Source organism: Capricornis sumatraensis, chromosome 3 (genome assembly GCF_032405125.1).
Source record: "Capricornis sumatraensis isolate serow.1 chromosome 3, serow.2, whole genome shotgun sequence".
Taxonomy (NCBI): Eukaryota; Metazoa; Chordata; class Mammalia; order Artiodactyla; family Bovidae; genus Capricornis; species Capricornis sumatraensis.
This window is the reverse complement of record NC_091071.1, coordinates 428,657-449,354: the sequence shown is the minus strand read 5'-3', so window position 1 is coordinate 449,354 and position 20,698 is coordinate 428,657. Positions and strand designations below refer to the sequence as shown.

Below are 20,698 nucleotides of genomic sequence, written 5' to 3'. Positions count from 1 at the left end.
TCACGCAGTGTCCCAGGAGAAGGCAGGGTAGCTGGGGCAGCTGCAGGGCAGGAGAGGTGAGTGGGCAGCTGGCGGCCTGGGGCACAGTCTGGCTGGCCGGCGGGTCTGGTCACCGCCCCCCCACCCCCCAGTGCCGGGGCCCAGAGTAGCGCGGGGCAGCCCCGACCCCTCTGCCACGGGGCGCTGTGCTCCCCCGACGCAGGCCGTGCCCTCGGCCAGAGCTGCTGACCCACGGCCTCTGCTGGGGACACAGGTCCTGGCGGCTGAGTCCAGGCCGTCGGGAAGGGGGTCCCTGTGTCCTGAGTGCACAGAGGGGCAGGGCAGCCCCTCACCCTTGGGGCCGGGCCAGGGCGTGCCCCCAGAGCAGAGCTGGGCCCAGCATGGGGCCCTCTGCTGGGGCGCCCGACCGGCTGTCCCGCCCTGGGGCCCTGGGCTCAGGGTGAGGCTCTCGCAGACGCGTGCACCCCAGCTCCCGCGCTGTCTCCTGGTGCTGGCGTGGGGGCACAGCTGGCCCCCCGGAGCCGAAGGTCTCCCCGCCCCCAGCAGCCCCCACCCCCCGCCTGGGGCTTTTGGCCACAGGGTGGGCATTGAGCGCCCCCAGGAGACTGTGCTGAGAGGCTGTTTCCAGGAGGAGGGAAGGGCTGGGCGAGTGACTTGCTGACCCACTGAAGCGCAGACACCCAGATGGACCGGAAGTGGTCATCAGTTATACCCAGAGGTGCTGCAGGGTGCCGGCTCCCCTGAACAGCCGCACACGCACTCGGCCCCACTTCCTGCTCTGGCAGCTTCAGGGGGCTGGGGCAGTCACTCTTCTGATCCCTGAGGCCTTAGACTGCTGTTCAGAGTCACCCCCAGAATTCTCCCCCCAGGGTCTGAACCCTTCCTTAAATCACTTGATTGGAGCGCCTTTCTGGGCCCTCCAGGGATGCCCTGCTGCCGCCTGGAGGGTTTGAAGCCTTTTGCAGGGCAGAGGGCAGACAGGCACGCACCCGGCCAGCGGGTGACTCGAGCACCCGTGCTGCGGGCCCTGGGGCAGGGGCGGCCGGTGCCTCTTCACCCACACGGAGGGGCCACTCTGCAGGCAGCCTGCGTGCTCACAGGCTGCAGTGTGGAGGCTTCCGGCTGAGATGCCCCTGCCTCCAACTTACTCGAAACCATCTCCCTGTCCCGGTGCTGCCAGGGACCCCAGGCAGGAGGAGACAGGAGCCGTCTGCCCCCGAGAGGAGGACGGGCTTCCTCGTGGCCTGGCCGCTGGGCGGGGCCCCTGTGGACGCCGGCCGGGGGACGCTCCCGGCACCTGCCCGCTCTGAACCAGGAAGGTGGTCCTGGGAGACACGGGCCGGCCGCCTGCTGCTGTGCGACCTCAGTCCCTGCTTATGCCTCCCTGGGCTTCGTTCCTGTGGGACTGCGCTGGTGGCGGGGCCGCAGCCTGGCAGCGTGGCCAGCTGTGGCCAGCGAGGGTAAGGAGGCTGTGGACCCCAGGACCCCAGCGGCCGAGCTGCGTCCCGAGTGGGTGTGAGGGTCTGGGGTAGGCTGGAACACACCTGCGGATGCTCCTCCAGGCCCAGCCGCTGGATGCCCGTCCGGGAGGATGCGGGAGCCGCCGGCCCCTCAGGCCCAGCCTTCTTGCTTCTCTGTCTTTTGGGATGGGGCTGGGGCTGTCAACACACACACAGCACCTTCCTTGGGTGTGACTGTCGGAGAGTGAAGGGAGCCCTTTTGAGTGCAGACGACGTGGCCACTGTCACCCCGAGACTCCGGGGCGGGCGTGATGGAGCCGCAGGGCCGTGAGTTCCGCAGGGCCGTGAGTTCCGCTGGGCCGGGTCCCGCAGGGAGGCCGGGGCGGGGGTGCCGGGGCGGGGGTGCCGGGAGGGAGCCGTGGCCCTCACCCTGCCCTGTGCCCAGGCCCCCACCTCGTCCCCGCTCCGGCGCACGAGGGTTCCTGCTCAGAGGACCTGGGCTCCCCGCGAGGGCCCCGGTGCGCCTGGTCCTCATGCCCCCGGGCCTGTTGGCCTTCCATCCCGGCTTCCTCATTCCCTGCGGGGGCTGTGCTTTGGCTCAGAGGGCGCTCTCCTGGGAGGGGGTGGGCACAGTAGCCGTGCCGGGTGGGCCGTGCCCTGGGTGCAGCCTGCTCAGGGCCCTGGGCAGGCGCTTTCCTGGGTCCTCGGTGGCAGCCAGGTGACGCTCGCGGGGAGCGCCCTCGCAGATACGTGTTCTCCGTGGTCCCACGAGCCGGTGGACAGCAGTCGTGGGCAGGGCTCTTCTGTCAGGAGCCCCGGCTCTGGAGGGCATCGGGGGCTCCCTGACGCGCAGCGTTCCCTCCCACCGCTCCCCGGGAGGCTCGGAGCTGGGGGCCTGGCGTTCTCCCTCCGCAAGCCCGCTGTGTTGGTGCTGGGGTCCCCACGCGCCCAGGGGCCCAGGACCTCGGAAGCCTGGTCCTGTCCATGGGTCGCGGTGGGGGCCTTGGGGTGGGGCATGTCCCTGTACCCCCCTCCCAGCGCCCGCCGGGGCCAGCGGGTGGTCATGGAGGCCTGGGGGCCACAGCTGAGTGGGGCCTGGCGGCACAGGGGCTGTGGCCGGGCCGCCACCCTCTGGCTGGAGAATCCCCTGGGGTTCCACCCAGAGAACTGACGTGGTGTCTGTGGGCCCCGCAGGCAGGGGTGCAGTCGGGGGATGTGGGCAGTGGACAGGAAGCGGGTGTGGGGAGGATGGGCCTGCTTACGGCTCTTCTGAGCTGGCTGAGGCCTTGGGTCCAGGCCACCCCCGCGCCAGCTCTGCTTGGGACCCGCCGACGTGCAGGGGTGAGGCCGGGGCGGGGCTCCCGCTGGCCTCAGAGAGCCAGGCCCTGTCTCTGGGCTGGGTACCCCCCCGACAACCCGCTGCCCTGGCTACAACAGGAGCCCCTTCCTGCAGCCGCTGCCTGTCAGTGGCCAGAGGCCCCCTATCAGGGGTTGGGGTTTGGCCGTGCCCCAGCCCCCAGCGGAGAGCCTGCAGAGGCCGGGTTGAGGGCCCTCGTGGAGACGTGGCAGGCTTCCTCCTGAACCTGTCTGTTCCGTGTCCCGCCTGCTCTGAGAGTGGGCGGAGCCCCGGCTCCCGGCTTCCAGTCTCTCCCCTGAGGCCCTCAGCGGGAAGCTAGCATGAGGGGGGGTTCCTGGGACAACGGGGGCTGGTCCTTTGTGGGGGTGGCCGGGACCCCTGCTCGGGGCCCTCAGACCCCGTGAACCTGGTGTCCTGTCCCCCTCGCATGGCTCCAGCAAGGAAGCGAAGCCCAGAAAGGGGGGGTGGGCGTGCAGGCCTGTGGGCCGGGCTCCAGTACCCCCGTCTCGGGGGAGACCCCCCTGACGGCTGGCCTTGTCTTGCAGATCCTGACTGGGCCTCGTACACCCTGGGGGTGTTCATCTGTCTGAGCTGCTCTGGGATTCACCGGAACATCCCCCACGTCAGCAAGGTCAAGTCCGTGCGCCTGGACACCTGGGAGGACGTGCAAGTGGAGGTATGGCCGGGCCGGGGGGGCCGGTGGGGGGGTGCCTGCCCACTGCCAGGTGGCCTCAGACCCAGCTGGGGGCTAGGGGGTGCCTGCCCGCTACCACGTGGCCTCAGACCCAGTCAGGGGGGTGCCTGCCCGCTGCCACGCAGCCTCAGACCCAGCCGGGGGCCGGGGGGGGGGCCCTGCCTGCTGCCATGCGGCCTCAGACCCAGCCGGGGGCCGGGGGGGTGCCTGCCCGCTACCACGCCGCCTCAGACCCAGCCAGGGGGGTGCCTGCCCGCTGCCACGGCAGCCTCAGACCCAGCCCGCAGCCCAGCCCGCGCAGGCCCCTGCCTGCCCGGTGCCCCGGGAACCCACACGGGCCCCTTGTGGTCAGGGCGTCGTGGGTAACTCGCACAGAGTTGCAGAAGGTAACAGGAGCCAAGCCTTGGCCTGCTGTCCGCCCACAGAGTCCCGGGCCCACCCCGGCCTCCGTGCCAACTCAGAGTCCACACGTACCCTAGCGAGGCCGCCCCGTGCACGCGGACACACACCATGTGGCTGGAAGCACCCCCACCCTAGGGCCAGACGGGAGGGCGAGGCCACCTTGACACAGCCGCAGCGCGCGCACCTCGTGAGGAGTGGGGGACAGGGAGGTCCTGGGGAGGCCGGGCTGGGCTGGGGGTGAGGAGCGAGCAGGGTCCGGGGTGAGGGGCTCCAGCCTCTTCTGCTCTCTGCTCCTTGCTCCCTCGTGACCTCGAGGGGCCGGCGGGGCTGAGCCTGCAAGGCGCTGGTGAGTCCTGGGCCGGAGGCCATGAGCCAGGCCGGCTCCTGGGAGGCCCAGGGTGCGGAGAGCTGGGCACAGGGCACCCTGCTGTGCGTTCTGTTTGATGTTTCTCCCTGAACTTTGTTTTTCTGTAGCACGTGCTTTAAAGAAGCTTTATTGAAATGCGGCTCACACGTGTGACTCGCTCTTTTAGGGACACTTCAGCGGTTTTCGGCACGCTCACCGTCGTGCGGTCGTCCCCATCAGCAGCTTTAGAACATTCCCATCACCTCAGATGGAGCCCGGCCCTCCGCTCCAGCCCGCCCCAGGCCTGAGCCCCGCACGTGTGCTTCCCCTTTCTGAGGCCGGTGACACCCACCGTGCGGCTGAACCCCGGTCGTGTTGGCGTGCACAGCTCCGGGAGTGTGGGGGCCCTGCTGAGGCTCGCTGTGCTCACGGGGTGCGGGGGGGTCCTTCCCAGACAGCCCCTGGGCCAACGGATGGCCCCACGGACGCATCGTCCCGCCGGGGCAGCAAGGCGGCCTCCATTCCTGGAGGGGAAGTCGGAAGGCTCTGACTGTAACTTCAAGGATTCTGCCAGGCTTCCCCTCCTGGCCACGCCCGCAGGCCTCTGCCTGGCAGCCTCACTCAGGCCCTTCCCCGCCTTGGGGGCCGTTGTAGAACCAGGTGTGACCTCCAGGCCCCGGGCTGGGCTGCCCGCTGTCACCGGCGTGGGTTGCTTCCGTTTTGTGGGGGTTTCACAGAGGCGGGTTCGCTGCCCTCAGAGACAGCAGGTGAAGACGTTTCTCAGAGGTTGTCCTGACTTTGCTCGTGGTGGTTTTCAGGGTGGAAACTTGCAGGTTTTGCAGCGATCAAGTCTACCAGCCTTGCCTTCTGTGGTTCCAGGGTTTGCAGCACACCGAGACGGGCCTGCGTCGCCCTCAACTATTTTTACTCAGAGCAGCCTGATCTGTGTTGCTCACACACCACACCCCTCACCCTTCCAGAGTCTACGGTTTGGTGGTTTTCATGAATTCTCAGGGCTGTGTGACCGCCGCCATGATCTAATTTGAGAAGGTTTTCATATCCTCAAATGAGCCCGCACCCACTGGGGCCCCTCGCGGCCCCCGCCCCGGCCCTGCCGAGAGAGGGGCCCTGCCTCCCCGCGGTGGGTCTGTCTGTCTGGGTGCTTCGTGCCGGTGGACTCACCCATGTGGTTCCCGACCCTCTCCCTCCTCTCGCTGAGCATCGATCTCTAAATCACCCCTGCTGTCGGGGCGTCAGCACTTCTTGTCACGGCGAGGTCACGCGGTCGCGTGGGGACCACAGCTTGTCCGCCCCTCACCAGCCGCACACCTGGCTTGCCCCGTTTTCCCAGGCCTTCTGAGCAGCGGGGTTCAGGGCAGTGCTGTGCCCTCCGCTCTCTGGGAGGGCGCGGCGCTGCCAGGCCTCAGGGTGACCGCCTGATGACTGAGGGTCGGCGGGCTCTGCCCACCACCGCGGCCTGGCCCGCTGGGAGCTCGCGAGGACAGCAGCCCCTCCGCGTCTCGTCTCGTCCGGCCTCAGCCCTCCTCGGGGCGTGCGGGGCGTCTCCTTGTGGTGTCGGCCCCCCCTCCCTGGGGAAGAGTGACGCTGAGCGCTGGTCCACGCGCTGCTTGGCCATTTGTGTGCCTTCTTTGGAGCAATGTTCATTCAGGTCCTTTGCCCACTTTAAAAATGGGTTGTCTTTTTATTACTAAGTTAGGAGATTTTATTACTAAGAGCGCTTTATATATTCTGGACACAAAATCCCTTTCAGATTTAGTACTTGCAAGTAATTCTTCTCATTCTGTGGGCTGTATTTTAACTTTCATTTTGAAATGATATTTTTAAAATGAAAAGGTATGGTTTATATTTTTAAGGAGCTATCTATAATTTTTTACATCATTGAGGGGCAATTCATATAAAATCCATTTTAAAGTGACCACAGTGGGACATGTGTATGCTGGAATATTACGTGGCCATAAAACAGAATAAAATCACGCCGTTTACAGCTACATCGATGACCCGAGAGGTTATCCTACCAAGCAAAGTAAGATCAAGACAAATACCACATGATGCCACTTACATGCGGGATCTAAAACACGGCACAGCTGAAGCTGCCTACGAAACCGCAGGGAGCTCCCGGGCACGGAGGACAGGTGCGGCTCCAGGGGGAGTGGGGAAGGGCTGGGGGTCCGGGGTCAGCACGTGCAGACTAGAACCGCAGGATGGATAGACAAGGTCCTGCCGTGCAGCTCGGGCGCTCTGTTCAGCAACGGGGGAGTCCAGATGCGGGTACCCCTGCACCTTACTGCTACATCAGAAGTCTGCAGCGCTGTAAGTCAACCAGACCTCCGTAAAATAAGTGTTTAGAAAGTGAATAGTCCAGAGGCAGGAACGCACAGTGGGGAAAGGAGAGTCTCCTCTGTGAAAGGTGCGGGCAGAGCTGGACGGCCCGCACAGCGTGTCACACCGTGTACAAGAGTGAGTCAAAATGAATCGAAGACCTAAATGTTTAAGACCCCAGCCCATACAGCCCGTGGGAGCGAGCACAAGCCCGTGGCCGTACTGTTCTGGGTCTGCCTCCTCAGGCAGGGCTACAGAAGCAAAAATAAACAGATGCGGCTGCAGCAAATGAAAGCGCTTTTGCACAAAAAGGAAACTATCGGCAGGATGCAAAGGCCGCCTTCTGGACGGCAGAGTGCTTGTAGACGACACGTGTGTTAAGGGGCGCTGCACAAAGTGTACAGAGAGCTCACACACTCGGCATCAAAAAGGAAAACAGGCGATCCGGTTAAAAGCGGGCGGAGGGCCTGAGCAGACGCTTCTCTGGAGAAGACACACGGTTGTCAGTCAGCAGCTGTGTGAAAGACGCTCAGTGTCACCGTAGAGATCCAAACTGCACCGAGGTGCCGCCTCACGGTGCGAAGCGTGGCCTTCGAGTCTGCAGATAACAGGGGCTCTCCTGGCCGCCCGGCGGTGAAGACCCCACGCCTCTAGGGCAGGGGCCGTGGGTTCCATCCCCGGTAGGAGAACTACTGAGATCCCACGTGCCATGTGGCCAAAGAGAAAGATTCTATGAGTAACAAATGTGGAGAAAAGAGTGCCTTCTGCAGCGGGTGGCAATGTGAACTGGTGCGGCCACTGTGGGGGGCAGCGTGGAGCTTCCTCAGAAAACGGAAGAGACCCACAGCCAGCAGCCCCGCCAGAAGGAGGGCTCCCCGGGCGGCTCAGGCGCCAAAGAGCACGCCCGCAGCGCTTCATTCCTGGGTCGGGAAGGTCCCCTGCAGAAGGGAACAGCTGCCCACTCCAGGATTGTGGCCTGGAGACTTCCATGCACAGAGGAGCCTGGGGGGTACAATCCCACTAGAACATTTTTAATCAAAAGGGTCTCTGTGCTTGCGCATCCCTGCAGCGTGAGCTGTAACAGCCGAGATGTGGAGCGTCTGCGGGCGGCCTGATGGGAAGCTGTGTTTATACGGCGGAATATTCTGGAGCCAGAAGAGCGGCAGGTTACAGTCCGCGACAACAGGGGCGGGCCTGGAGGGTCTCACGCTGAGAGAAATCTGCCAGACACAGAAGGACAAGCAAGTCCGATCTCACTCCCCCATGGACTCTGAAAGAGACCGACATGGATGACGCATGGGGGACAGACAGGTGGTTGCCGGAGGGCGGGCGTGGGGCCGCAGGAGACACACGTGCAGGACACTGAGGCAGCGACTCCAGCCCCAGGACAGACAGGTCACGGCTGTAACGGCAGCACGTGGTCCCCAGCCCCGTAACCGGCCTCTCACGCCTGAAACCAGCTCTGTACGTCAGCCTCCCAGCAGCGAAAAGCAGATAAAGCACGTTCAGAGCCCAGCTCAGCCGTCGCCTCCAGCTGCCAGGACACTGTCGTCCTCAGCTCAGGGGAGACCCCTCCCTGAGACCCCCCCAGGCGGCTCTCCTGTCTGGATTTGCCCGCCTGGGACATGTCGCGCCAACGCGGTCCTCGGCTGTCTCGGGACCTGGCCGTCTGCTTCTGCGGAGCCTTGCGTTTTAGGGTTCACACGCCTTTTCCCTTTCCTGACGGTGCCCTTGGAAGCACAGAAGCTTTCAGCTCCGGCGATGTTCCGTTCATTCTGTTCCCTCTCGTCCCTTGTGGTTTTGCTTGCCTCTAGGAAGCCGTGGGCTCATCTGAGAGCTTTAAGAGACCTGAGAGAAACCGAAGGGCTTCCCTGGGGCGCAGCTGGTAAAGAACGGTCTGCAGTGCGGGAGACCCTGGGTCGACCCCTGGGTCAGGACGATCCCCTGGAGAAGGGACGGGCTGCCCACTCCAGTATTTTGGCCTGGAGAATTCCATGGACTGCAGAGTCCACGGGGTCGCACAGAGTCGGATACGACTGAGCGACTTGCACGCTTCACACACACACTAAGAAACCACTCCCAACCCCCAATCCTGAAGATTTCCTTCCGTGTTTTCCTTGCATCATGTTTTAAATCACCCTGTGATTTTCATCTAGTTTTAAGCTGTGCCGCGTGGTCTCCAAGGTCTTGGTTCCCTGACTAGGGATCAAACTGCCCCCTCCACCGGAAGCTGGACTGCCCGGGAATTCCCTTCGTCTGCTGTTTTGATTGCTTAACTCTGGAAATGTCAGCCTCTCATGAAGTTGGAGTTTTGTTTTGCTGAAAGGCAAACCCCCTTTTCTCCAGTGGTTTCTGGGTTCTCATTGGTTATCAACCCCCATCGATCTGAGATGTCACCACCGTGGGGCGCCAGCTCGTCCGGCTCAACGTGCAGATACTGGCCCTAAAGACCGTGGGTCTGCTTCTGGCCCTTTGAGGTTTTCTTGTCGGCACTGTGACTCAGCAGCTTTATCACAGGCTTTAATGTCTGCCAGGAAGCGTCTTCTCACATTTTCTTCTGCTTGCTAACTTTGAAATGAACTTTAGAATCGTTCTAGCTCTTGAAAATTCTATTCCTGGTTTTCTTTTTTGAGAATTGCTAACAGTAGACCCACATGAGGAGACGGCGTGCCTTCCGTCTCCTCATCCAGAGCCGGCGTGTCTGCTCCCCGGGGCGCGCGGAGGCCTCTCTGTGGAGCCCGAGGGCCCTCACCCCGCTGGCCCTTAGCGGTGACGCCCGGCTGCTGTACTCAGCCGGCCTCCTCTCCCGTCGGGCCTCCGACCAGGCGGGTGCTCTGTATGGAGAAGCCTCCGCTTTGAGGGTCCCACGTCGGTCCCCGCCTTCGCTGAAGGGCCCGTCGTCTGTGGCTCTTGCTGGTCATCCTTCGCACCCTCGGCCGGACGGTCCTCGGTGCCCTGACCGAGAGGGCGGGCTTGGAGCCCCGGGGACCTGCGCCACCCCCAGCCCTTGAGGCCGCGCGGGAAGCCCCCGTGCCTGACACCAGGGGCCTCGCCTCCGGCCCCACCTCAGGGGCTTTGCTCACGCTATTTCCGCGCCTAGACACCCCGAACACCGGCTGCTCCAAAGGCCCCCGTCGCCCCCACCCTGCAGGGCGCCCGGTCTGCACCCCGCAGGCGCGTTCTCTGCAGCCCGGCTGCCTCACAGCACGTGGGCTTCCGGGCCGGTCTGGCCTCCGTGCCCCGGGACCCGTGGGGTCAGACGTGGGGCGGGGGCCCCCCTCCCGAGGGGCCCTTTCTGGAGGGCCGGGGCCCCGGCCCCTGCGGGGAAGGGCAGTGCCCCAGGCCGGGTCAGCTGTGGGGCGGGGCCCTGACGCTGTCTCTCTTGCAGTTCATGGCCTCCCGCGGCAACGCCATCGCCAGAGCCACGTTCGAGTCCAAAGTGCCCCCCTTCTACTACCGGCCCTCGGCCTCCGACTGCCAGTGAGTACACAGGGCCTGTCCGCGCCGCTGCTCTGAGCCGGCCCGTGTCGGGAGCCCTGTCCAGGCGCCCCCCGCTTGCTTTTGGTTTCCGGTGTGGCGGCGGTGGCGGGCAGGGCGGGGACAGCTGGCCTGGGCTCCCGGGCCGTGCAGGTGTCCGGGGGAGCCTCAGCCTGGGTCCAGGGGTCCTTGTGGCACCCCGGCCATCTGGGGGGCTTGCTGGGCGGCCGGTCCTGCGTGCAGCCCACCTGGCTCGGTGCCCAGGGCGTGGACGCGGGGAGGGTCAAGGGCAATGGCCCCACACGATCCCAGTCACCAACCTCTCTGGGCCTCAGGGTCCCTGTGGGCACCCCTGGGTTCCGAAAGGTTCCGGGGGTCAGGGGAGGTGCTTGGGGTGAGGTTGGGACCCCAGCCCCTGGGAGAGGCCCCCATGTCGGGCTCAGCACCAGCTTGGAGAGGAAGGCCCTGTGAGGAGGCTCCTCCTGGACTGTCCCCCACTTGGGACGGACGGCGGGGCCGCAGCCTGCCCTCCTCCCGGGCCCTCCCTGTCTGGCTCCACCCCCAGGCGGCACCTCCTCTGTTTGCTCAGCACTGTTGCCCCCGACTCACTTGTTGAACCCCACACCCCGGGGGCCCTGCCCACACCTGGACCCGGGCTGCACGCGGGGCTCGTGTGTGCCTAGCTCTGCGCAGGTGGGCGCTGGGAGGCGAGGGGGCTGCTGGCTGCCCCAGCGGGGTTGGGAGCGGTGACCCACCTGGGAGGCGGGCCAGCTCAGACCCCGCTTGACAGGTGGGGAGCCAGGGGCTGACCTCACTCTGCACGCCGCGTCCAGCCCTTCAGGCGCTCGTGTGCAGGCCCCTTGCCCGGCCCCGCCCCTCCTGGCACCCCCACCTGGCCGCTCTGCCCAGCTGTGAATCTGCAGGTCAGCAGTTCTTCTGCGGTCAGCCCACCTGCACGCACGGCTGGGTCCCCACCGCCTGAGCCGGCACCGTGGACAGACTCCCACGGGCCTGGTTCCTACGAGGTGCCCCGGCAGGGCTGTGTGGTCAGGGCCTCTCGGCTGACCCAGCGGCCCCAGCGGGAGGGTGCTCTGAATCCCAGTGGGCCCCACTTTCCAGAAACCTCTACTGGGTGAGAGCTCACAGGAGCCGAGCCCACTCCATTCCCCAGACTCAGGTGCCTGGGTCTGCTGGCAGCGGTGGGGTCCTGGGAGAGGCCCCTCACCGGGCTGGTATCAACAAGGGAACCTGACCAGGCAGCCATGAGACCAGGAGGGTGTGGGGGCTGACAGCCGAGCTCACCATGGAGGCCGTGCAGCGGTAGAGGGCGCGTGGATGCCCGTGTTTGGTGTGAAGTGCCGTGCAGGGGTGGATGGGGCGTGTGGATGCCCGTGTTTGGTGTGGAGTGCCGTGCAGGGGTGGACGGGGCGCGTGGATGCCCGTGTTTGGTGTGGAGTGCTGTGCAGGCGTGGACGGGGCATGTGAATGCCTGTGTACACTGTGAAGTGCCGTGCAGGGGTGGACGGGGCGCGTGGATGCCCGTGTTTGGTGTGGAGTGCCGTGCAGGGGTGGACGGGGCGCGTGGATGCCCGTGTTTGGTGTGGAGTGCCGTGCAGGGGTGGACGGGGCGCGTGGATGCCCGTGTTTGGTGTGGAGTGCCGTGCAGGGGTGGACGGGGCGCGTGGATGCCCGTGTTTGGTGTGGAGTGCCGTGCAGGGGTGGACGGGGCGCGTGGATGCCCGTGTTTGGTGTGGAGTGCCGTGCAGGGGTGGACGGGGCGCGTGGATGCCCGTGTTTGGTGTGGCACCTCTAGCTATACCCACTTAGTGCAGCGGCTGCAGCAGCCTCCCACAGGCAAAGGCTCTGGGGTGCTGTTGAGATGAAATAGGTGGTGAGTCAGGAGGCCAGAGTCTGGGCCGAGTGGGGTCTCTCGACCCGGGGCCCTCCCCGCCCCCTGCCGTCTGGGTAAAGGGAGGGTCAGGTCCCAGGGATGCGGTCAGTTTCAGCAGCAGGCCGGTGACCCAGGGCGGCCGGGGACCCGGCTCCCTTCCCGTGCCCCTGGTGCCTGACCTCGGGCTGGGGGGAGGTCAGGCCAGCCCCGTTTGGCCTGTTGGAAGCCGGCCCCTCCTGCTTCCTGCGTGAGTGGGGTGGGCTGGGCCCCCCTGCTCCTGGCAGCCATGGCTGGGCTGCCCCCTCGGTGGGCGAGCCTGGCCCGCCTGCTCGTCCGAAGTTCCCCTGGGCCGCTCTGGCCAGGCGTCGCCCAGCGCGTGCCCTCTCTCCTCAGACTCCTCCGGGAGCAGTGGATTCGGGCCAAGTACGAGCGGCAGGAGTTTGCCCACCCTGAGCGGCAGGAACCCTACTCTGCAGGTGAGGCTGCCCCCGCCTGGGCGTCTGCCCCCGCCACCGCCCCCCAGAGCTGGAGCAGGGCCCCAAGGAACCCAGGCGGCCGCTTCAGGGTCTGGGCCCGTGTCCCTCCACCAGCCCTCAGCACTGGCTGGCTGACCTGGCCGCAAGGGCCCTACAGCTGCTCACAGCTCCGCCCTGAACCCAGCCTGCGGGTGGCCCTGCCTTTGGCCCTGCAGGGCGGGCGGGGCTGTCCGCAGGGGCGTGGACGGGCCTGGGGCCCAGGTGGGCCTGGAGAGGGTGGGCCAGGCCCCGGGGGCTCGGTCAGCACAGGGCTGCTGCTGCTGCGGTGATCAGACGCGGGCAACGGGACCAGCCCCCGTGCCGTCTGTCGGCCGAGGGGCTCCGCGTATGCCCCTCTCCTACCTGGCAGGCGGTTGCAGGACTGGGCTGTGGCCTTGATTCAGTTGCCATCCACCCCTGAGAGCCGTGAGCTCGTGGGCGCAGCTCTCTGTTCAGCCCCAGGACTCACACTTGTCCTGCCTGAGGCCCCGGGACGCTCACCCCACAGCCTGTCTCCCGTCCCCCAGGAACGAGCACCTCAGGGGTCTGGAACGTGTGCGCGTGGCCTCGGCTCAGAGGCAGGGTGCCGTCTGTTCCTGCATCAGGACCTCTGGCTGTGGGGGTCCAACCCAGCGGGCGTCAGGCAGACAGGAGGGTGGCCTCGCGTGGCGCTGGCTCCAGGCCCAGCCTGACCCTGGGCCTCAGCCAGCAGTCAGGGCCCTGAGGACGCGGCCCGCTTCCCCTGGTTCCACCTTGGGTGGCAGCCGCCCGCGGAGGAGGCTTCGCTGCGGCAGCTCCAGACTCCCCGCCTTGGCTGGAAGCGCCCTCGGCTCCCACTTCCCCCGGGTGCCGCGAAGAGCTGCTGGGCACGGTGTGGGCCTCACAGGGGACAGCTCCCACCAGGCGTCAGCTCCTCTGCGGGAGGCCACCCCCTTTTCTCCGAGCACTCGGGCCCAGGTAGGGAGGCCCTGGCCTTGGCTGCGTCTCTGCCCCCGGCTCGGGGCAGTGACCCCTGGCCAGGCTTTCTTCTCTTTGCTTCAAAGCCAGCACCTCCCAGAGTGTAAATGCCGCCACCTCGAGCCTGAGGATCCAAGCCTGTGGTCCCCCAACCCCCTCACCCAGTGGAGCTCTGGGTGCCCTGAGACTCTCAGGGAGTGTCCCGGGTGTGCAGGACCCCATGGGAGCCCTCTGCAAGGGCCCTTGGGGCAAAGCCCCCCTCAGGGTACCGTGGGGAGGTGCCCTGGGGACCCAGAGGTGCCCAGCACTGCTCTGAGTGTGGCCCTGAGTGGCCTGTCTCGTGGTCACGGCGGGGCTGCCCCTTCCCCGCCTGCCTCCCCAGGCCTCCTGGGGAGAGGGTGGTGGCCCGGGGCACGGCTCCCCACAGCTGCCCACCTGGCTGGCCGGAGACCCCGAGACTGGAGCCCTGCCCGCGCTGTACTGCAAGGAGGGGGCTAGGCCCCAAGCCCCGAGTCTCCTGCCCCCCGGCCCCCACTGCACCTCCCCGTGCCCCTGTCTCTCCCCAGCCCTCGCCTCCCGGCAGTCCAGGGCGGTGGGGCAGCTGCCCCGGCCGGTCATCCTCCTCAAGGCGCAGCCCTTGCGAGGAGCGCCGGGGTTCCCGGGGCCTTTCCCACGCATGGGAATCCGACACAGCCACGGCCACCAGGAAGGGGGCCCGCGGCCCAGAGGGAGGGCGCGCAGGCTGAGCCGGGCAGCCTGAGCAGCCTGCAGCAGGTGGATGCCGCACATCCCAGGATCCAGGGACCCGAGCGCAAGGGGCGGGGGCATCATCCTGCCCAGAAGCCACTGTGGACGAGGTGCCCGTGAGGGTCACTTCCCAGGTCAGGGTCGGCATGCCCGGGGGCGCCCATGTGCCCCTGTCAGGCAGGGACCCCCAGCGTGAGGCTGTGGCGGGGACCGCAGGTGCCAGCCCGGCTCGACGGCTCTGCTGTGGCGGCGGGCGGGGCAGTAGGTGCCCCATGCTGCCTTGGCCAAGGTCGGGTGTGGGAGGCGCTTGCCCTGAGATAATGCAGCAGGGTTTCCCGCCGCCCACAGGCCCCTCGGCCAGCTGACCCCAGGTCCCGGCCGCTCCTGGCTCTGTCCCCAGCCCGTCCCCGCCTGCACCGAGCCTCAAAGGCCGCCTTTCACAGGCAACAGGGCCCCTGTTGTCCCTAGGGCCGCCTGTCACAGCACACCCGGCCGCACAGGTCCCAGCCCCTCAGAGCCCGGGGGCCCCAGGGCCTCGTGGGACGTGTGTGTTGAGCTTGATGAGAAGCTGCCCACTGCCTGTCCCCTCGGGGGATGGTCAACTGGGGAGCTGGCTCCCGTGTGTCGTCCCCGGGGTGGGCAGCACTGGAGCCTGGAGCCCCTGCCGTGTCCTGGCCGCTCCACGCAGGGCTTCCCGAGCAGAGGTGGCTGCTGAGCGGGGGGCAGCCTGGGTTCTCCAGCGGCCCTGCGTGGGGCATGCAGCTGGCACTCAGTAGATGCTGAGTGAACCCTGTGGCCTCTGCCCCAGCACTGGCCAGTCTTTTGGGAGCAGACGGTCATGCCGCACGCAGCCGGGCCCCTGGTATGGGCTGCGGGTGGGCGCTGCTCGGGGCCCCTGGGCTGGGCTTGCTGGCGGGTGGGTGGCCGGGGGCCCGGCTTGGAGCCCAGGGCGTGCTGGGTGGTGGTGCCCACAGCAGGGACTGGGCTGCCGCGTCCTGCATCACGGGACAGGGGTACGGAGAGAGCATGGCTCGGCCGCGGGCTTCAACTGTGGCCTAAGAGCTGCCCATCCCCCGGGGGCATCAGAGGCTGGCGGGTGCCCACCTGGAAACACCGCGGCCAGGCCACACACCCGAAACCAGGCCTCCTGGCGGCTCGCCGTCAGGCCTGGGGGCCCGTCCGTCGGGCCGGCCGCGGCGGGTCAGCGGGGTCGGGGTCCTGGCCTGGCCACAGCAGGGGCGCCCCAGCCCAGGCCGGCCAAGGCGCTGCTGCCCCCTGCTGGGCCCGGCCGGCAGCTGCGCGCTCACTGGCCAGCGGCCTCGGACAGGACTGCTGCCCGCCTCAGCCGCGTCCTCAGCAGGTGGGCGGCCGCAGGACGGCCCCGGAGGCCCGTGTGGGGCCACGAGACTGCTGAGTGCGTGCCTGGCCGGCCGTGTCTGGTGTGGACAGGGTGCTGGCAGGGACCATCCTCGCAGAAGAGCTGTTCCTCGGGCACTGCTCTCTCTAGCTGACGCAGGGTCGGGGAAGCCGCCCAGGGGTCTTCCGGCCTTGCCCTGGCGGGGCGCTCGTTTAGTCAGCACACGTGCCAGGCTTGAGCTGGGGGCGTGGTGGGGGCCTTGTCCTCCAGCACGCACACGGGCACCGGGGCTGTGTGCAGGGCACCGGGGCTGTGTGCAGGGCACGGGGCTGTGTGCAGGGCACGGGGCTGTGTGCAGGGCACGGGGCTGGGCCTGTCCCAGGCTCCGAGGCGTGGGGCATGGGCGGAGGCCCCACCTGGCCTGTCGCACTGCAGACTCGGGGGGCCAGTGGCCGCCTTTTTATGGCCGTCTGGAGCGCAGAGAAACGCCCCGTGTCCATGGTGTCTGGGGCGGGCGGCGGGCAGGGAGCTGGGGGCTCCGGGGTCAGCACCTCGCCATGGCGTCCCTACTGGGACAGCTGCAGCCTGCGGTCACCTCCAGCAGGGGGCAGCCCCAGGCACGGCCGGCTCAGAGGGCCAGCGGGGGGCCCTGCCCTGTGACGCTCACACGGGGCCCAGAGCAGGCAAAGGGGAAAGAAAGGGCAAGAGGGGTCAGGGCGGACGCGGCCCCTGTCGTCCAGCCCCCCTGCCTGCCGCTGCAGCCCTGACCGCAGTCTACCTTCAAGCCACACGACAGACCCCGGGCCCGGAGGTCAGGGCCGGCTCCCCGGTTCCCGGCCGAGGCTGTCACGGCGCCGCGTGTCCGAGCTCGCCTCCCACCTCCCTCCCCGTCCCCGTCTCTCTGGGCCCGTGGTGCTCTCGCATCTGGGTGTTTGGCCGCTGCCAGCCCCTGGCCTGCAGAGCCCGTGGGCGCCACGTGCCTCCCACCCACCCGGCGAAAGGAAGGGGGAGGCCCGGGGTCCAGAGACGCTCAGGAGCCCCCACCCCCACCCCCGGGGGGCAGGCCCCCGCACAGGAGTACGACCACCCGGTCCCCCCATCGGGGCGGCTGTCCAACCGTGCCCTCCCCCCAGGGTACCGAGAAGGCTTTCTCTGGAAGCGCGGCCGCGACAACGGGCAGTTCCTAAGCCGGAAGTTCGTGCTGACGGAGCGAGAGGGGGCCCTGAAGTACTTCAACAGGACTGATGTGAGTGGGCCGGGGGCCGGCCCCCCGCGCTCTCCTGGGAGACACACTGCTCCCCCGCGGGGACCCGCCGCTGGTTGCAGCCGCTCCCTCTGGTGTGGGTGACTCCGGGGGCACTCCTAGGCCCTCGAAGGACAGGGAACTGCCACCCTGAGGCAGTCAGGGGTCCCTGGGCAGTGTGTGGACGGGCTGGCCGGCCCTGCCCGAGGGCACCGGGGCATCCGCAGCCCCACGGCAGGGAGAGGGGAGAGGTCAGGCTGGCAGGGTGGGGGGCAGGAAGGGGCACCCGGCCTAGCGTGGGGTGGGCCACAGGGCCCCCCTCGCACCTCCTGGGAAGGCGCAGTTCCCTTGGATGGGGAAGCCCAGGCCCAGCAAGTGTAGGGAACTTGCTCAGAGCCGCACGGCACGCACGTGTGGGGCCAGCATGCAGAGCCCGCCGTGCCTGCCTGCTGCTGAGGCCCGGCCCTGCTCCCCAGGCCAAGGAGCCCAAGGCCGTCATGAAGATTGAGCATCTGAACGCCACTTTCCAGCCGGCCAAGATTGGCCATCCGCACGGCCTGCAGGTCACCTACCTGAAGGACAACAGCACCCGGAACGTCTTTGTCTACCATGAGGACGGGAAGGTGGGCACACGGCTGGGCCCTGTGGCGGAGGGGACCGAGGAGCCCCGGGCGGAGGGGGGTGGCAGCTGGCGGCTGCGTCCCCACCCGGCGAGCCTGGGCCTCCGAGCAGACCCTCAGGCCTGGCCTCAGCGTGTCACTCTGGCGTGACCTCCGAGTGCTCGGCCGTGCTGCGGGTTGTCCGAGGCGCGCAGTCTTCTGATGCTCTGCTGCCGCTGCTGAGTCGCTCAGTCGTGCCTGACTCTCGGCGACCCCATGCACTGCAGCCCACCAGGCTCCTCCGTCCATGGGATTTTCCAGGCGAGAGCACTGGAGTGGGGTGCCGTCGCCTTCTCCACTTTGAGGCTCAGTGTGTTTAAATAGCCAGGCTTCCCTTCGGCTGTGTGCGCCTTTGGGGTCACAGTCAAGAAGTCTCTGCCAAGGCACGTCGTGGCCCCGTGTTTTTCTCGTAAACTTTACTGTTCAGGGACTCACGTTTCAGCCCTTGATGCATCTGTGGTTGAGTAAGGGTCCAGCCTCATTCTCTGAAGTGTGGACATTCAGTTTTCCCAGCACCGTTTGTTTAAAGGACTGTCTTCTCCCAACGACCAGTCTTGACACTGTTACGGAAATCACTGAACGCCAGCATTCGTTCCTGGGTTCCCTGTTCTGGCCCATCCTGGGTTCCGTGTTTTTGGTTTTAGTTTTACTGAACTATAGTTGCCTTACAGTGTCAGCATCTTCGGACTCTTTCTCACGTTCCCATCCGCTGCGGTCTGTCGCCGGGGGCGGAATAAGGCTCCCTGAGCTGTGCAGGCCTTACCCTCCTTACCCTCCTGCCTCTGCACGGCCCTGCCTCCCAGCTCACCCTTCCCACCCCCTCCTCCTCGGCAACCACGGGTCTGTTCTCTGCGAGCCTGTTTCATGAAAGCTCATTTCTGTCATAGTTCAGATTCCACGTGCCAGTGATTTCAGGTGGTATTTGCCTTCTCCTGACTTACTCTCTGGACGCATCCACAGAGCTGCAGATGGCATTCGTTTCGTTCAAAAATGGCTGATATTTGTGTGTGTACACAAACCTTCACCCACGCGTCTGCCCGTGGACGCGCAGGCGGCCTGTGTGTCTTCAAGCGCACCTGCTAGAGTCAGTCTTCTCTACTGCTCCCAGGAGTAGGACCGCAGGTCACATGGTCATTCTGGGTTCTCTGAGGAACTTCCGCACTTGTCCACGCGCTGCGCCGGTTCACACTCACGCCAGTGAGGGTGGCCCCTCTTGCCCACAGCCCCTCCAGCGTCTGTTCTCTGCAACCGTTCGGCGGCGGCCGTTCTGTGTGAGGTGGCTCGTGGTGGTTTCGGTTTGCGTCTCTCTGATTGCTGGTGATGTTGAATGTCTTCCCATGTGCCTGCTGGCCACCTGTGTGTTTTCTTTAGAGAAACGTCTATTTAAGTCTTCTGCCCGTGTTTTGACTGGGCTGTTTTTGTGTCACTGAGTCATATGAGCGGTTCGTAGATATTTGGGAATTAAAGCCTCATCAGTTGCATTGGCTGGAGATATTTCCCCCCAGTCTGCAGCCTGCCTCTTCAGTTTGTTCAGTTTCCTTTCCTCTGGCATTTGATTAGGGCCCACTGATTATTTGTTTCAAGTGCCTTGGGAGACTGACCTATGAAGTCTGGTGCGGCTGGTGAGAGCAGGCTGTGCGCGGGTCTATAAACAGATGCGCCTCCTTGGGCCAGCGTCCGGCCATAAAAACAGCCGCGTCTGGGGAAAGGCCCGGCACACGGAGCAGCGGGGCTGAGGGGCAGCGCGGCCGCAGCCCACCGCCCAGGCCTGCTCTGGGGCCGGCCGCGGGCGGCCTGCGGGCCAGGCGGGCGGGGCTGGGCGCGTGGCGGCCCCGCGGCGCGGCCCTCACCCCGCCTCTGCCCCCAGGAGATGGTGGACTGGTTCAACGCGCTGCGCGCCGCCCGCTTCCACTACCTGCAGGTGGCCTTCCCGGGGGCCAGCGACGCCGACGTGAGTGGCTGCGGCTCCCCGTGACGCGGGCGGGACGTGTGCCCTCGGCCGGGACTTGCGGCTGGGGGCCGACCGAGGGCCACGCGGCCCCCAGAGACCCCGGCCGCCAAGGGGCCTGAAGTCCCTGGAGGCCACGGGGTGTTGTTCCAGGGGGGTCTCGGTGTCACTGTGGACGGGGAAGGCAGGCAGGGGCGGGGGGCGCAAGGGGCGGGGCGCGGGGCAGGGCAGGGGGCGTGGTGAGGGGCGTGGCGCGGGGGCAGAGCGAGGGGCGCGGTAAGGGCGGGGGCGGAGCGAGGGGCGTGGCAAGATGGCGGGGGCGGGGCGGGGGCGGGGCGGGGGCGGGGCGGGGCGGGGCGGGGCGGGGCGGGGCGGGGGGCCGGTTGGGAGGCCCCCAGGCCCACGCCGCGCGGTTCCGGTTCCGCCCCAGCTGGTGCCGAAGCTGTCCAGGAACTACCTTCAGGAGGGCTACATGGAGAAGACCGGGCCCAAGGTGGGTCTGACCCAGCGCCCCGGACGCCCAGGCCTCACAGCGAGGCCCCATCCCCGTCACCCGGGGCTGGGCCGGACAGGGTCGGGGGTAAACAGTGCCGGCAACTGCCCATGTGTTTTGTGAGCGTGGGCTCCACTGACCCCGCTCCTGGGGCTCTGGGTCCGGCCTGGTCAGCTGCGAACCCTGCCTCCCGCCCTCGGCCTCCCCGACACGCCCCTGTGCACCCGGGGTCCCCGCCACAGGGTGGGGCGGGCAGGCACGGGGCCCAGCCTCCGGGACCAGATGGGGCCCCTGGGGAGGCGCCGCCTCGGGCCGACCTGCGCTCTCACCCCCCAGCAGACAGAAGGCTTCCGCAAGCGCTGGTTTACCATGGACGACCGCAGGCTCATGTACTTCAAGGACCCGCTGGTAAGGCCGGACACGCCCCGGGCCCCTGAGGCATGGGCTGTGCCCTCCCGTCACTGCAAGGCTGGCCGGCCCGGGCGGTCTGCTGGGTGAGTGGGGGGCGGGGCTGCACGCAGCTGAGTGACTCCGGCGGGAGCAGCCGCCCTGTGCAGCACCCCCGGTACCCCCCCAGGACGCCTTCGCCCGCGGAGAAGTCTTCATCGGCAGCAGAGAGAGCGGCTACACGGTGCTAGACGGGCTCCCACCGTCCACCCAGGGCCACCACTGGCCACATGGGATCACCATCGTCACGCCAGAGCGCCGGTTCCTGCTGGCCTGTGAGACGGAATCGGAGCAGCGGGCGTGGATGGAGGCGCTCCGGAAGGTGGTGGACAGGCCCATGCTGCCCCAGGAGTACGCAGGTGAGG

The 20,698-nt window shown here is 67.0% G+C and overlaps 1 protein-coding gene across 2 annotated transcripts in view; it reads left to right on the top strand.

Moving 5' to 3' along the window:
* The window catches only part of ADAP1 (ArfGAP with dual PH domains 1), a 34,339-nt gene that overhangs the window by 11,801 nt on the left and 1,840 nt on the right, over nucleotides 1–20,698 (top strand). The window contains exons 2-10 of one of the 2 annotated variants that reach the window (XM_068967123.1): nucleotides 3,363–3,493; nucleotides 9,988–10,079; nucleotides 12,361–12,443; nucleotides 16,677–16,789; nucleotides 17,263–17,409; nucleotides 19,313–19,396; nucleotides 19,824–19,886; nucleotides 20,226–20,294; nucleotides 20,464–20,692. In XM_068967123.1, the coding sequence (XP_068823224.1) occupies nucleotides 3,363–3,493; nucleotides 9,988–10,079; nucleotides 12,361–12,443; nucleotides 16,677–16,789; nucleotides 17,263–17,409; nucleotides 19,313–19,396; nucleotides 19,824–19,886; nucleotides 20,226–20,294; nucleotides 20,464–20,692 (1,011 nt within the window). Of the gene's footprint in view, nucleotides 1–3,362; nucleotides 3,494–9,987; nucleotides 10,080–12,360; nucleotides 12,444–16,676; nucleotides 16,790–17,262; nucleotides 17,410–19,312; nucleotides 19,397–19,823; nucleotides 19,887–20,222; nucleotides 20,295–20,463; nucleotides 20,693–20,698 lie in introns of both variants that reach the window. The other variant, XM_068967122.1, reaches the window with a different exon arrangement.